The sequence below is a fragment of the Cebidichthys violaceus genome, unplaced genomic scaffold, assembly GCF_023349555.1.
Source record: "Cebidichthys violaceus isolate CVI_PGR_0920_01 unplaced genomic scaffold, fCebVio1.0.p SCAF_108, whole genome shotgun sequence".
In the NCBI taxonomy this organism is placed as follows: domain Eukaryota; kingdom Metazoa; phylum Chordata; class Actinopteri; order Perciformes; family Stichaeidae; genus Cebidichthys; species Cebidichthys violaceus.
The window spans coordinates 137520-152663 of record NW_027176272.1 but is presented as its reverse complement, the minus strand read 5'-3'; the positions used below and the strand labels follow the sequence as shown (position 1 = coordinate 152663).

At 42.0% G+C, this 15144-nt stretch overlaps 2 protein-coding genes across 2 annotated transcripts; one reads left to right on the top strand and one right to left on the bottom strand.

The window, feature by feature from the left end:
- The first annotated feature begins 2714 nt into the window (after window positions 1–2714).
- Window positions 2715–10117, top strand: LOC137889231 (synaptopodin 2-like protein). The gene is made up of 8 exons (XM_068732995.1): window positions 2715–2825; window positions 4638–4747; window positions 4981–5065; window positions 5155–5350; window positions 5581–6653; window positions 6767–7578; window positions 8604–8807; window positions 8902–10117. Exons 1-8 carry the CDS (start codon window positions 2734–2736, stop codon window positions 9144–9146), a joined length of 2817 nt encoding a protein of 938 aa, XP_068589096.1. The 5' UTR covers window positions 2715–2733; the 3' UTR covers window positions 9147–10117.
- A 96-nt stretch (window positions 10118–10213) lies between these two features.
- LOC137889223 (butyrophilin subfamily 2 member A2-like) lies at window positions 10214–14635 on the bottom strand. Its single transcript, XM_068732983.1, has 9 exons — window positions 14272–14635; window positions 14010–14075; window positions 13398–13763; window positions 12992–13285; window positions 12815–12907; window positions 12692–12727; window positions 12488–12511; window positions 12351–12401; window positions 10214–12241 (listed from the first exon to the last, which is right to left on the bottom strand). Exons 1-9 carry the CDS (start codon window positions 14273–14275, stop codon window positions 11643–11645), a joined length of 1533 nt encoding a protein of 510 aa, XP_068589084.1. The 5' UTR covers window positions 14276–14635; the 3' UTR covers window positions 10214–11642.
- Between the last annotated feature and the right edge of the window lie 509 nt (window positions 14636–15144).

Sequence of the window (15144 nt, the reverse complement as noted above, 5' to 3'; positions counted from 1 at the left end):
CTTTTCTTATCTGTTTTTACGGTATCTTTGTTATGATAAAAGGCAGTGGATGTGAACTTGCTTTCTTCTGTGTAGGAAACCGATGGTGCTGGGGGAGTTTTCGGGCTCAAAATGTGGACCTATCGAGTGCTGCTGGAGCTGGTCCACTGGGCTGACCATGCTGCGCAGACCCTCCATGTCTTGCACACAGAGAGGGCAGGATCAGAAGACGTCTGATTGTCTTGGTTTCAATCCAACAACATCTATGAATGAATTAACTCAACACTAACAGCCAGCTTCCCCTTTTATCTATTCCAAATTGAATATTAAGCTCTGTTGAATATACTCTGTGCAAACTAGAGGTTAAAAAATTGTGCTGCTTAACTAAAATCACAACTAAGCTCCTTTTAACAAAGCCCTGTAGACAGCTTTTCCCAGACGTTGGTATTTCCACAGCAAGTGCTAAAATTACCTCTAGTTTGCCACAGTTGCTATTTTCCGTTGACAAAGAAGTGAGTGCAGACTTTTACTGGTATAAAGTTTGGTTTGGTTTGTGAAGTGGCCGAGTTAGACTCTCCAAAAATTAATTTTTTTGTATACAGTGTGTTATTTATTTTATTTAAGTGGATTTACTATCTGCTGTTCCTAACACTAGAAAATCTACTAACTGCTAGAATGTAGCCAAAAGTACATGACTGATGAACTGTGACTGATGTGCAACTGAATCTGTAGCCATTTGCTATTTTAATAGGTCACTTAGCTTTATTAACATATCTAGTCTAGATAATTCCATATCACATTTTAAATGCGTGTATTGATTTTGGTTTGGAACAATCTGTGATGATCATCAAGTGTCATGTTTGCTGCTCTGGTCACCAAGTTCTCCTGATGTTGTACTTGAATATGCTGCTACACTGTTCACAAGTTTTAACTATAAGACCAGTGCTTCTCAAATCTTTTCTGTCATGTCCTTCTTTGGAAGGTAAAAAAAAATACCTACTTTAAGACATACTGTATTAGACTAATAGTTAATGGTAGGATTGTACTTTCTGTAGCCAAATGTATCAAACACTCCGTAACACAACAACTTTACTGTAGTGTTTAATGCCTGACGCGGCATAATCTCGCTGAGTGAATGATCTGGGACTTCCAGACTTGATATTATGGTGGATTTCTTATTGCCATGCTTTTCTTTTATCTCTGTGATGATTAACTGGATGTGCATTGACGATTAAAACCCACTCTTAACACTTCTTCTTTGTTGCCTTAACTCTACTTTCGACATATTTTTTATAACCTTCTGCTGTGTGTGTGTGTAATGATATCAAAATTAATAATAGTTGCAAAATCCACCAATTTGTTTTCTTTTAAAGTATTTGGTAACACTGAATTTTAGATGTCCCTAATTTCCTGATAATTTTGCTATATAATTCAACATATTTATATAATATAGGACAATTAGAGACGGAGTTGAGCTGATAAGCTCCTAATTAGTTAATTATACATAATGGCTAGCATAGCCTAGAGAGTCTTCTAGTGGAAGCATGCAAATATTAGAAAATATATGAAGGATAGTTTCCTATAATATATTCAATTCATATTTTCTTGGGTTTAAATTGAACGGCTATTTCAAAGAAATGTCTATGTTCCCTACAATTAGAGGTAAATGTGTATTTCCAAGAAAATTCTTTGGACATTTTTAGAAAATTATGGACATAAATAAAGCTTTACGAAATATGTATTTCTTTACTTCTCTTATTGAAACCCTAAAAATATTGAAGTTGCGCAAAAGCTACTGTCAACACCAATCACAGATATGAGTATAGGGATATCCATTGTATTTAGTCCTGTTTTACACAGTGTTGAAAAGTAACTGTGTTGGAATTTACTTATAACACTTTTGAGGCACTATTACTGTAGTCGCGTATTTACATTTCATGCTATTCTATGTTTGTACTCTACCAAATATCAGAGGGAATTTGTTTTCTTCGTTTTAACTCTCCCATATTTATTTCACAGCTTCAATAACTAGTTGCTTTTCAGATGAAGACTTTGCAAAAACATAAGGTTGTAGACACCGACACCCGGACCCATATAGATTGGGGAGGCACTGGCCTAAAACTACCTAGCTGTTTATAGGGTAGGTAAAAATAGCTCCACCCAAACCAGCTACAAAAGTTAAATGCTATAGCACACATTGATGAATTAGTATTAAGTTGCAGGTTTTTTTTTCTGCAGAATATGTATTGGTAGTAAATTCAAGTACATCTTGTTGATAATTCTTATGTACTTTTACTCAAGTAGGATTTAGAATACAGGACTTTTATTTATGATGAAGACATTATTTTTGTGGTGCACTTCTGAAATATGCCATCATTTTAAAATCACGTTTATAAGCAATTATCGTGAAATTAAGAAAAGTAATTTAGTGACAAGCTGGTTAAACAGTGTTAAGTGTACAGATCACAACCAATGTGCCAATGTAGGCTTCACTTCAGTCTGTAACAGGTCTAATTAATTACAAGGCATTGATTTGACTGCACTTCCATGTGAATGCATGGAAGTTAAGTTAACACACCGTATTGAATAGCCGCAATACTGTATCTTCAATCAATTTGAATCTTGAGGTTGAAGGTCTTTATCTTCCTCAAGAGGTAGGTGCACCCCATTTTACCATTAGAACCCCAAAGGATGTTGTGCACATGCGCGTTGGGCAATCTACCGGAGCGCGAGAGGTAGGGGAAGGGAGTCCTAATGGCGGAGAATGTACGGTCGCCTTTTGACTACCGGGAGCCACCGACCCTCGACAGCGACGGGGATGGAAGCAAACCGCCGCCGCCAAGGGGGTGAGTGAGCACAGAAAGCCCCCGGTTTGTTCCCGCGCGCGGTGTTTTTCACCGGGGTTTTGTGAGCAAAATGCAAGAGCCTGAGACGCACGCGCTGCGACCGTGCACGTCTGTTTAGTTAACATTAGAAGCCCTTTTTTCGCGTGCATGAGTCCAGCGTTATAATGGAGAAAACGCAGCGGGGGAAGTGATTTTTCTTTGTTTTCTCGTTGCAGCTGTTGTGTCATGCGAGGATGCGTCTTCCCCTGGCCGCCTCGGCTCGCATGTAATCCCCAGCCTTTTATTTTTGATGTTTTGACGGGACCTAAGTCTCAACGTTAGCTGCTGGAAGCTAACAGGCTAGCTGTGGTTTAGCACTAATGTTAGCATGCACCCAGCAGGAATCGTCCGCTGTGTATGTTGCTGGCCGATGGTGTGCTGTCTTGTCGATAACCCCTGTCATGTCAGATTGTGTAGACTGCAGATCCCAGAACATAATATCCATCAAATCACCTCGTCCATTCAGTGTTATTGTGCTCTGAACACTGCTTGACTGCTCAGCTGGTGCAGATCATGACTCGTGGCTTGCTTGGCTTTGAGTAAACAAAGTTGCTGACCATGGCTAAAATGCACCTGAAAACAGTTGACTCTCACCCGGCTCAGTGCATTTGGGACGCTATGTTGTGCTAATCGGGTCTCTGTTAATGCATGTATACAGTCTGACGTGATTTGGTAAAGGGGTGGGGCCATTTCAATATACAGATACAAATAAATCTGTGATAACCAAGATAGCTGAAATCAGTTTACACACTAGCTGCCTGTTTATAGTAGATCTGTGTCCTCACATCAAAATCAACACCTGTGTTTACAGGTAAACCTAATGGAAACTAGCATTGATGTGGTACTAAAACATATTCTTCAATTATGGCGATTAAACCTAAGTATGATGGACAGGCTGTGATGAACTGTGTGGATTCTTTACTTGAACAAAAGACATATCTGATTAGTGCTGAAATATAAATAATTGATGAGGTTAGATAACAGGAAAATTATTGTCAACATTTTTTTATTTCGGTAACCTAAAGTCAGTTATTAAGGAAAATATATGTGCCGTTTCCAGCTATCAAATATGAGTATTTTCAGCTTTTCTTCTCTTTTTTTTTTTTGCATTATTGTAAATGGCATATTTTTGGATTCTAATGTGTTGATTGGGCAGTACAGGCAATTTAAAAATGTCTCTTTCAGCCCTTGGAAATTATGATGGGTATTTTCCACACTATCCTCTGACATTATGTGATATATGATGAATAGATTAATGGTAAAATTAATCAACATACTGATCAGGAATGTATGAAATTGATAAACTCTTAATAAAACCCTAAAAGGATAATGTAGTTGATGTGTCTCCTTATTTGTCTTTTATATATTTTTCAGGGACTTTTCCTCTACTGTACTTAATATACTAAAACCTGCAATATCTGTAGGATGTGCAGACATCTACATTGTTCAAATGTCTTTGTTTCGATTGCTTGCCCAATCAAAGACATCAACACTTTTCTAAAGTGGAAGAACAAAAATTACACTGTTTACACCACTGCTGCCACCATCACTAGTTAAGTAGTTTGTAGCCTTATTGTTGTTGTGGATGAGTCACCCGCCTAAGAGAAATGTTACGTGAGCAGATTCAATTACTGCTTTGCCACAGGTATCACATGCTCTGCTCATTTCAGCTGCCCGTCGTTCGAATATTTACCAGAGGAAAGTCTCGAGCACTGCTATGCCTGAACGTATCATCATGTTAAAGGAAGCACTGTTATTTCTTTTTTTTTACAGGCGAGTGTGTGGCAGAAAAAGGAAGGGGACACCTGTGAAGGTGTGTGATCGAGCGTATGTAACAGAAGATGAGGAGGAGGAAAGCATGTCAGAACACAGCTACAGCCCCGGTATATATATAAACACACACACACACACACACACACACACACACACACACATTTAACCACCTGCTGTTTGCGTTTTTATCCACTCTGGTGCTTATGATAAACAAGTGTACCATGTTGTAATTAGCAGTGTATTGTAGTACAGAGAGCCACCTTTCAAATTTCAAACATAAGGCTGGTGGTTTGTGATAAAGCAGTTAAGATGTGCTAGATTTAAAGAGTCCACTCTGTCCCAGGTGACGGCCAGTACCCAGAGGGGGCAGAAGACCGCCTCCCTCCACCTGGCAGTCCCTACTACTTGCCCGATCCCACTCAGCTCTGGTATGGAGGACCCTCGCTATAGTAACTGTGCTTAGACATTTTTCTAGGTTGGGCATCCATATTGCTAATGTCACTTGTATGTTTTCCAGTGTGCCAGAGCTGGGGGACGAGGGAGCGAGTGGTGTTCGGGGACCTGTCCTCTTTCATCCACCACCCAACTGCCGGATCAGAGAAGTCCACTGTGGGACCCAGGTGCGGTTGGTTGTCATAGCAATCCGAGACATTGCCAAAGGGGAGGAGATCACAGTGGACTACAGCCTGACGGACTGGGGAGAGAATGCAATGGTGAGATACTAACTGGGGATGTTCAATATTTTTCAGATTGCTAAAAATCCCATGAAAAGACCAAATTGCCAAAGCCTGATGTAGCTCATCCCCTCTGTACCATAAAGCATATTTTTGGGACATATTATGCCTTTAACGATGCAAGATTGATCAAAGAATGTAAATCTTGTGGATAATAGCTACATGTTGAGCTAATTTGGTTTGTTTTCATTTGAAATGTGTCTAACCAGGAGGAAGAGGCTGGCCCCCACCCACTGTCCCTCTCTGTTTCTGATTACCTTACCCCTTCCTGGTCATTATCACCCTCATCCTCCCCACTCACCCACTCGGAGCCCAGTGACTCAGACCGTGAGGAGGACGAAGAGGAGGAAGATGATGATGATGACGACGATGACGAAGAAGAGGAAATTGAGGAAATAAGGGGGCGAATGCTTCGTCGACGCAAGAAGCGCAAGCTGCCCGCAACGGTCGATTCGGAGAAGAAAAGCGCGCCCACCTCCTCCAGAGGCCCTGGGCACCCCTGCTCATCCTTTTCCCACCCAGCACCTGTCGCAACCCCTGCCAGATCCCAGTCCCAGCCCCCAGTCAGCGCCCTGGCACCCCCGACCACCAACATCAACAACAATATTAACATAAACATTGGAAGCTCCAGCGGTGCCACAGTGAGCCGGCGGCAGCACTGCCCATACTGCGGCCGCCACTATCGCTCTCTGGCACGCCACCTGGAGAAGCACCACGCCAACCAGCCAGACGTTAGAACAGCCATGGAGCTGGCACACCTGCACACGCACAGCGCTTCAAATGGCAGCGCCTCACACCCTCACCCCTCATCGTCCTCCGCCTCCGCCACTCACAGTCATTCCTTTGCTGTCCCTCAGCCCTCGGTCCCCAGCCCCGCTCCCCCTCCCCTCTTCTCCAGGGAGAGGGAATCGCCAGCTACACGCTCGAGCACGGGCGGTGTCTCCTTCTCTCTGTCGCTTTCGCCGCCTTCCTCTACTCAGCCTGCGGCCACCAAGAAGGGGCCTAGCGTACCACTGCCCACCTCAAAACGCCACGCGCCCCCGCTGGTGTCACGAGTGAAGAGTCCATCACCACCTCCCCCGTCTGCACCCAGAAGGGGTCGGAGGATGAAGAGAGAAAAGCATGAAGAGCAGCAAAAGGTGGAGGTGGAGAGCTCGAGAAGTCAAGAGGAGCTGGTTCCACCTCCTACTCCAGAACCAGACATAGATCCAAACGAAGATCTGGAGCTGAGTGGAGAAGGAGAAGAAGACGCACCAGAGGAGAAGAATGGAGAGATTGTAAGGTATTGTTGGATTATTATTACCAATTAGATATTTATTGTTCAGGGTTTTGGGGTAGTGTTTTGTGGTTTCAACTGCTTTTTAAAAAGACATTTTTCCCCTCTGTCTTTTCCAGCACACAGAGACATCACATGTCTCCACTGCTCTCTTCCCTCTCCTGTTTGGTCCTCTACCTCCGCCACCAGCAGCACTCCTCTTTCCTTTCTCTAACCCGTTCTCCTCACTCTGCGGAGTCCTGGCGCCTGCTCTGCCATTCCAGCCTGTCCCTGCTCATCCTCTACAACCGCCACAGGGAATGTGAGGTGGCCAAGCTCACTGTCCAGGACTACCACAACCGTATCACTCCTCCGGCCAGCTCCGGCAACATCTCCAGCAACAGCTCCTCCTCTGGCATGGAAGCCCTCCTGTCCCCCTTCGAACGCCATGTCCTCTGTAACCTTCCGCGGGCTAGTGTTTTGGGCAAGCGTGGTCGCATCCAGCCGCTTATTCTCCCGCCACACTGTGAGTCCTGCCTGGACCTACTCCTTCAAACCAGCCCCAATGTGGGCGTGGACCCAGAGAGCCCATATGTCTTCTCCCGGCCCTACCACTCGCCTGCCACACCGCTCCGGGGCACGGACCTTCTGAGAAACCTGGCACGATCCAGCGGGGCCAAAAACCCCGGAGCACTGACAGCGACGCGTGTACGGCGGCAGGTAGCGATACTTACTCAACTGCTACTATTAGATGAGGGCGAGGGCCAGCATGGAGCCACCAAACAGCTGGAGGACTTCCTTGAACGAGAGTACCATGTGACCCAGAACTGCTCCACTATCATACGGGATCCAGCACTGATGGGTCGTGTGGGTCGTGTTGTCCTTTATGGAGAGAAGGAGGGCGTGCTTTTCCGAGGGATGAGCCTGCAGCACATCTGCCTCGAGTTGGATGGTAAAGAGATACATCATGTATTATCTGTCTTCAGGTAAAATGTTGAACTGACTTGGGCCCATCAGCAGGTATTTCAGGCATGCGATGTTTAATTTAATGCAGGTTCTGCTGCCAAGAAAGGATGAACTCCCACCGTGAATAATGGTGTAATAATAATGCAAAGTGTCAACATAACACTCTGTGTTCATTTTAACAGATTATTTTGAATGTGGAATTATTGATGGACTATGGATTGGACTCTGCGAGGAATGTCAGCTTTTTAAAATATAAATATATAAAAGTAGAATAGATATGATATACATCACACTAACACTTCCACACAAGTAATAGGTCCAATGCATCTTTTTTATATCCACTTCTGACGCTACAAAGTATGACGGCTAGTTTAGTGTTCACGGCGTGCAGAAGCACCACTTCAGATCTATTGACGTTTTTTTAATTATTATTTTTTTTAAATCCGGTGCTCAACCTTCGTCAAACTTTCGTAGTGCACACGGCCCTTCAGTCTCATGCCCTTTTATGGGTGCAGACTCCACGTACTTAGTCCAGGAAATAGTCTAACGGTAAGCTAACCGGTGGTTAGCTGTAGCTTCATATTTGGCATACAGGCAGGAGAGCACTACCAGTCTTCTCTCTCATCTAACCATCAGCAAGAACGCAAAAAGCCGTATTTCCCAAAATACAGAACCACGCCTTTTTGTTTCCCTAAGTTGAAAAAAAGAAATCTACACTGTAACATTCTGTATCATGCACCTATACCATTTAATGTCTGGACTATTACATTGTGGAAACATTGTAGATAGGGTTTGAGTTGTAGAAACTTTATCTCCACAAATGTGTTTACAAAGAATCTGCCAGAGGTTCTGTTGGGTTAAGAGGTAGATCTTGCTAGTATCCACCACTTCATTAACAAACATTTTTAACAAGTTACAGCACCGCAGTTGATCCCCTTTCTTCAAATATTAAACTGTATGTCAGTCATTTGATTTGAGTTAACTACCCACCATTTCATCTCTGTCCCACAGTCTTGTCTGGCAACTCAGCTGACTCCTTCTCAGAAGAGTCCGAGGCAGAGGAAGAAAAAGAGGAAGTTAAGGAGAAAGCTGAGGTGATGGTGAAGAAGAAAGGACCAGGGCGACCGCCACGGAAGAAGAGGGCACCCATTCCCGCTCCAGCCAGCCCATCAATAGCCAATGTTCACAAGAGAAGATGCATTCCACCCAAATCAGGTAACCAACCATCTGCCAATATCGGTCTATAACCTCCCGAACTTCAGTCACTTCCTTATAAACCTGATCCAATGCATTCTCCTCTATCTCACAGGGAAGCGTGGTGTACTTAAGCGCCCGTGGTCAGAGGCTGAGCGTGTAGCAGTGGAGACTCACCTAAAGAGGAACCTCATGGAGCTGCGAGTCCCTGCGAAGGCGGACTGTGAGCGCTGCCTCGAACTCTGCCCTCTGCTGGTGAGCAACCAGCGAGACTGGAGGTCGATCAAGTTTTACGTTCACAACCGCATCCAGCTGCTGAAGAAGCAGGGGAGGAGGGAAAGCGCCGCCTCGGTCTGCTAGGTCAAAACAAAGACACGGCACAGGACACATACCATAATGTATAAACCACCAGCAATCATAATGGAGACACAAGGTGGAGTGCAGCTTCTCTTTTTGGGTGGCGTACCTGAAGTTAGGTGCATGCAATGTCTCATCACCCCGGTCATAAGTGAGTTGTGTAGTAATGAGTTGCTCCAGTCAAGGATCATTCACACTCCGTGTGGGGGATGCCCAGTGTCTGTTCAAGATGTACTTTTAAGCTGTTGGACAAGATGTACGCAAAAATGTGAATATGAGTTAAAACACAGTGACTGCTTTTCTTTTTTCTTTTTCTTTTTTTTGTTAAACTTTTTTTTTTTCTGTCATCCTTACTTCATGAAATAGTTGATAGTTGAGTGGAGAACAGCAGGAAACATAGGAGAGAGAGAAGGTGACATGCAACAAATGTCCCTGCAGTGAAGTCAATCCACAGGGTTGCGGTAGGTGCCTTAGACCACCAGGACACTCTACAGCATGTAATCCTTGGTCTAGCGTTTGCTTCCACTGAAGGCTGATGACCAAACATGAATGTGTAAAGCTTTGGAAGAAGAAAACCAATGGTTGTGATCTTTTAAGATCACCACAGATAGACTAAGTATGTACGTATGAACTTGTATAGTTTGTGTTTGATATTGACTGACGTTGTGCCCCCAACCCATGGCGCCCAATTGACGAGCGTATTAAAAAGTATTCTTCATAGTCTCGGACCATTATGCACCTGTGAAGCGGTTCTTGCATACCTCTTCTACCATGGTCGTAGTCGGACTACTGTCTCAAGGCACACCTACTTGAATTTATTGTGTATCAGAATAATTTCAGAATCAATTTATGGTCTTATCCATAATGTAAATACTTCCTAATCTATGAAAAATATACAGTAGTGATGGCATAGTATTGTGTTATGGTGTATATACTGTAAATACTACCTGTACTTATTAAAGTGTATGACATTTTGCTGTGTTTTCTTAAACTGGATTGTAAAGTGAGTTTTACATGGTGGATGGTAGAGTGAAACACAGAAAATAGAAATAACAGATAAATACAAGAGCACACATTGATTGAATTTTATTCAAAAAGCTGAGAGTCACAAAGAGTACACGCACACATCATAAAATAATTTTACATTTTAACATCAATTATTACAGAATAAAAAGTATGTTCTCTATTTAGTAATAGTGCCAGAGTTGGGTTATTGTTAGCTTTTGTATGTCAGTTTGCGGCCAGGCTCACCACTGTGTTAACGCTACCTTCTTAGATCCTTCCCAGTTTCTCTGTCCACCTCTCTCTTTGCCCCCTCTCCCCTTTTTTATTTGAAGGAACCTATGGGGACAAAGAGGAGCAGCCAACATACAACGCCCCTTTCCAGTCTTACTCAAATCCAGGTTTTGAGGTCCAGTAGGATCGCTCCGTCCTGGTTCAACCAATCAACCTGACGTGCCACTGTGTCATCCCACAGGTAATTTAAATCAGTTAACCCATCGGACACTGTTGAGTTTTAATGAAGTCAAAAGACCAGCACCAGCTCGAAATCATCGAGTGTGTAAATATCTTGAAGTACCAGTCCACTAGGAACTTTCTACTGTGTACTGCACCAGGAGATGGATCTTGAGAATACATTTCTAAATTTCACATGGAGCTCTCAAAACAATTTAAGAAGAGAGGGTTTATGTAATTTCTTAGTCCTACTCGGAATGTAACCTGCTGTGTTCGAGAATATACAATATAGTTGTGAATCACGTAAATAACTCAGTCATAAAATGTACTTAAATTCAAAAAAGGAGTCACAGCACAAGCAATAATAACTTCATAAATGATTGTAATTAGTGGGTAAATGAAGTTAGATTAAATGTCAATGTATATTTACTAATAGGGTATAAATGCACAGTAGCATACGTTTTTTTAAATCACTTAAAAGAACCAAAACTTAACAGACAGTGAACATAAAAAATGTAAAAAAAATAAATCTGTATGGGACTACAGATGGAAAATAGCCTCTTGGCTAACTCTGGCGCATTTACAGAAATGTTTTTATTAATGTGCACTGTCCCTTATCAAATAAACCTATAGATAAAATAAATGCTGCTCAATCAGTTTGGATTTGTTGCGGAGCGTTAGATGAGGAGATTGACACCACCGTCATATCTGGAGAGTGGTATCAATCCTTTACTGACGGATCTTTCTGTTATTATTCTGTCTGCAATTGGTCCCGAGTTTGAGCTAATATGATTGTATACAATAAGAAATTTCAACTTTAACATGACTTGTTTAGAAATGTTGGATGGTCGCCCATTTCAGTCACTCAACAGTTTTCCCTGAACTAAAGTAAGTACATAAGGTAAAACAACACTTAAACTTGGTTCCATTATTTTTTTTGTATCTTCTTTTCCCCCTTAACACATGATCCAAATACAGTGCTAACACACAAACACAGATCCTATCAGATTTCATCTGCTTCCTTACAACAGTTGATATCTGATATTAAGATTCAATCTCTTGTGCCGTTGGTTCTACAGAGTTCCCCATGTCACTAGACTGACCCGGTTTTTCCCTCTGTAATATCTCCATAGCCCCTTTGTCATCTTTACCAGGATTGAAAAATGGAAAAATTAACCCTGTGAAGGTAGCTGTTAAACTGCAAATGAGACTCTTATCGTCCACATTATAAAAGGAAAGCTCTCCGCTGTCGTAATTCAGAAACACACCAACCGTCTGGGGTCTGGAGTAGATGGGCAGTAAAACGTTTGGCTCTTTGCTAAACTGAAAGCTATCGGTTTTGTCAGGGGAAGAGGACAGGAACCAGAAACCATTAGATGTACTGGGCGAAAAATCTACTTCCCTAGGGATGAAAGTTGCACTTGTAACTCCTACCCACCAGGACTTTTTGAGACCTACTTTTGGATCTGTTGTCCCCAAAGAAACCTCCCAGTAGTGTTGTCCAGAAGAGAAGCCAGATGTTCCTTTGATAGCTGTGATACAGGTAACCTTACATCCATTGGGAAAGTCACACTGGGCGTCTCTCAGTTTATTATCCTTGACTGTGAGATATCGATTTTCCACTGTATCAAGTTTGACATTCACTGAAAATGTAAAACATTAAACAAACCCAATGAGAAAAGGTCAGATTAGAGATACACTTAGCACACTACGCACATAATTGTTAATTAAAATAAATTCTTAAGTGGTTACCATAGCACTTGCTAGCTGCTGATAGACTTGTTGGCTGGATCACTTCTGATTCTGTAAAGGTACAATAAACATTACAGGATGCAATTTTTGTGTCACTGTTTTACTTTGACTTGAATAGTGACCATGTTACTTCTTACCTTTTGGTAAAAGGGTAAGATTCTCTAGGGAAGAAAATACAAAACAACAGTTCACCCAAAGGTTCTGTTATTTTATAGCCCTCCATGGATTTTTCACATGAAGTTACATTTTGTTGTCATGTGATGTACTACTCAGCATTTTGGGAAATGTATCCAATGTTTTTGGAGCTTGACTCATAGTAGAGTGACTCTGGTTGTTCTTACCTTCAGCTCGGTCGTTATTTGATTTGGCTTTTTTCTCTGAAACATAGAACATTTTCAGGATTTCTTATAAAATATGTATATTTATTACATCACAAACACGTCTCCAAAAAGTCAAAGAATTACCTCTCCGTTTGAAGTACAGCACTCCAAGTAACACTAACATGGCTATGAGGAGCAAAGCAAAAAGCACCCATCCAGCTGTTGAGGATCTCGATTCTAAATGAAAAGCAAGTTTTTATGTATTGTATCTGAGCGAAGAAAAAAAAATTCAATCATTGAACACATTTAAATAATAGTTACCCTGTTTAACAGTTTGAGGCGAGTTTTCCAGGCGCACTCTTGCCTCTTTTGGCTGCTCATCAGAGATGCCTACTGAGCAAGAAACCTCAGTGGGGCTGGAGACAAGAAGCCAACTCTGGACTGACTGAAGACCAGACGAGCTTTTGCAGTAGTTCAGACTTTTTGGTTTAAGAACCTGCTTTTGATCCGACCAGCGCAGATTAGGCTCTGGATACCAGCCTTCAGACTCACAGCTCATATTCACCATGTTATCTTCTTTCCACACTGCTGACAGGAGTGGGGGGGTTCCTATTTCTAGGAAGGAGGAGGACAATAGAAAAACATTTATTGTGAAGCTGAAGGGAAGATTTTAAGATTAAAATCATCCCTTGGTTTTGTGTGTTTTCTCCACTTTCAATATACTCACCTGTCACGATGAGACGGACACTTGCCCTGTCATAACCTTGTTCACTGCTGACGTAACAATTGTAATCTCCTGCATCCTCAATTGTGGCTTTTTCCAGCTTTAGACTCACATCACCTGCCGTCAGCCCAACAGACGCTGCATCCTTTAAGCCAAACGAGACTCGGCCCACATACGAAGCTTCCTGGGATGCATTCTCAAACTTCTTTGCCCGGTAAAACATGACCGGGGAGTCGTAGTGAACACGATACCAAGATACCTCCAAACCCTCTGCACTTTGTGGTGGATTGAGCCAGCATGGTAATGTGGTTGTTTGGCCGCGTTGCACTCTGACAGGGGTCCTGATTAAAACCTCAAGGCTACCTGAAACTTAAATGTTAGTTACTGTAAGTCACTCTGGGTTTTGTTAATATTTAAGATAAGTGCCATTTAAGATGCCCATCAATGTATTACTTGTAATCGTGTTATGAGTACATATAGCTCCTAATTGCTAAAAAAAAAAAAAAAGACTTAATGGGGTTTAAAGGAAAGGTAACAATGGAGAGTCATGCATTGTAAAATACAAGGATAAGGAATATAACATGAATAAAAACAGATAGTAGAGAAGGGACTTACCGGGGGCTGCGCCACACAATGGTGCACCAAGAGCAGCCACAAAGCACATATGCATCATCAGTGCGCCTATAAAATGGAATGAATACAAATTATGACCGAAGGCTATTTGCATGAAAACAACAGCAACATCAGGAAGTCGAAAGGTATCCGCACCTCTCCGCAGTTCACAACATGGCTTAAATCAATACAGATTTAATAACGGCAATTTAACAAAAGCAGAGGAATATTTCGCGATTAATAAACCGCCCAACTCGCAGCTTACCCATTGTTGTAACGCCAGGGTGAAATATCCTTCACGCTACTCTTGGTAGAATATAGTCCTTAAATAGAAAATTAGGAAGGAATACAATTAGAGAGGATTTGAAGTCAGTTTCGTCTTTTTAAGAGTAATTTCTTCGTGAAGGTAGGTTAATGAGGGGGGAGAGAAACGTGCCCCAACACGATGTGTCCTTAGCCAGAGATTTACTTTCACTTACTACCGGAAACAGGCGAGAGGACTTTCATTTACAGTAAATGCTCTCCCGTGAAATCTAGAGGAACGTTTGTAGGGACTTAAATGCATGTGCAGTCTTCCACTTGTTCGTCAGAGGCTTAATTTACCTAAGTTTAACTTCTCCTGACAAAATCATTAATCGCATGAATGAGTATGGAACATAATCGAACAAATACGAAGAAAAACATTACAAAAAAAAAAAAAAAATTGTGAAGTAATTGAAACAAAAAGCGTAAAATTATAATAAAGGGTGTTTTTTTAGTTTAAAAAAAGAAAGATAAATTCGTTTCAAAATCGTATTTGAAATGGCATGTTCCCTTCAGGGTGCATTGTAACTTTGATGATCCTCTGACTTTTCCTCTAACGCCATGATCAGGTCAAATTTATAACATATCCAAATTGGTGTATGACTATAAAACCATGGAACTATGGATGTATAAAGATAACTATTGAAATTCCTATCAGCTAAAGCTTTACTCCCTGTTTGGTGCTGATAAGCAAATGTCAAATATATGGTGCAAAAGAATCAGCTGTTTTGTAGTCTACTGACGGAACGATACACTTTTATTAACTGCAATATCTTACCCATTTCCGCTGTTTTTCACGAGTTTCAAAGTCTGCAGTGTGAGGGAGTGGATCATC

Coding starts and splice junctions, on each gene's coding strand:
- LOC137889231 (XM_068732995.1), top strand. CDS start 2,734: ATGGCGGAGAATGTACGGTCGCCTTTTGACTACCGGGAGCCACCGACC. Junction 2,826..4,637: donor AAACCGCCGCCGCCAAGGGG/GTGAGTGAGCAC, acceptor TTTTTTTTACAG/GCGAGTGTGTGGCAGAAAAA. Junction 6,654..6,766: donor AAGAATGGAGAGATTGTAAG/GTATTGTTGGAT, acceptor TGTCTTTTCCAG/CACACAGAGACATCACATGT.
- LOC137889223 (XM_068732983.1), bottom strand. Junction 13,286..13,397: donor TGTCCGTCTCATCGTGACAG/GTGAGTATATTG, acceptor CCTCCTTCCTAG/AAATAGGAACCCCCCCACTC. Junction 12,728..12,814: donor GCTGTACTTCAAACGGAGAG/GTAATTCTTTGA, acceptor TCTATGTTTCAG/AGAAAAAAGCCAAATCAAAT.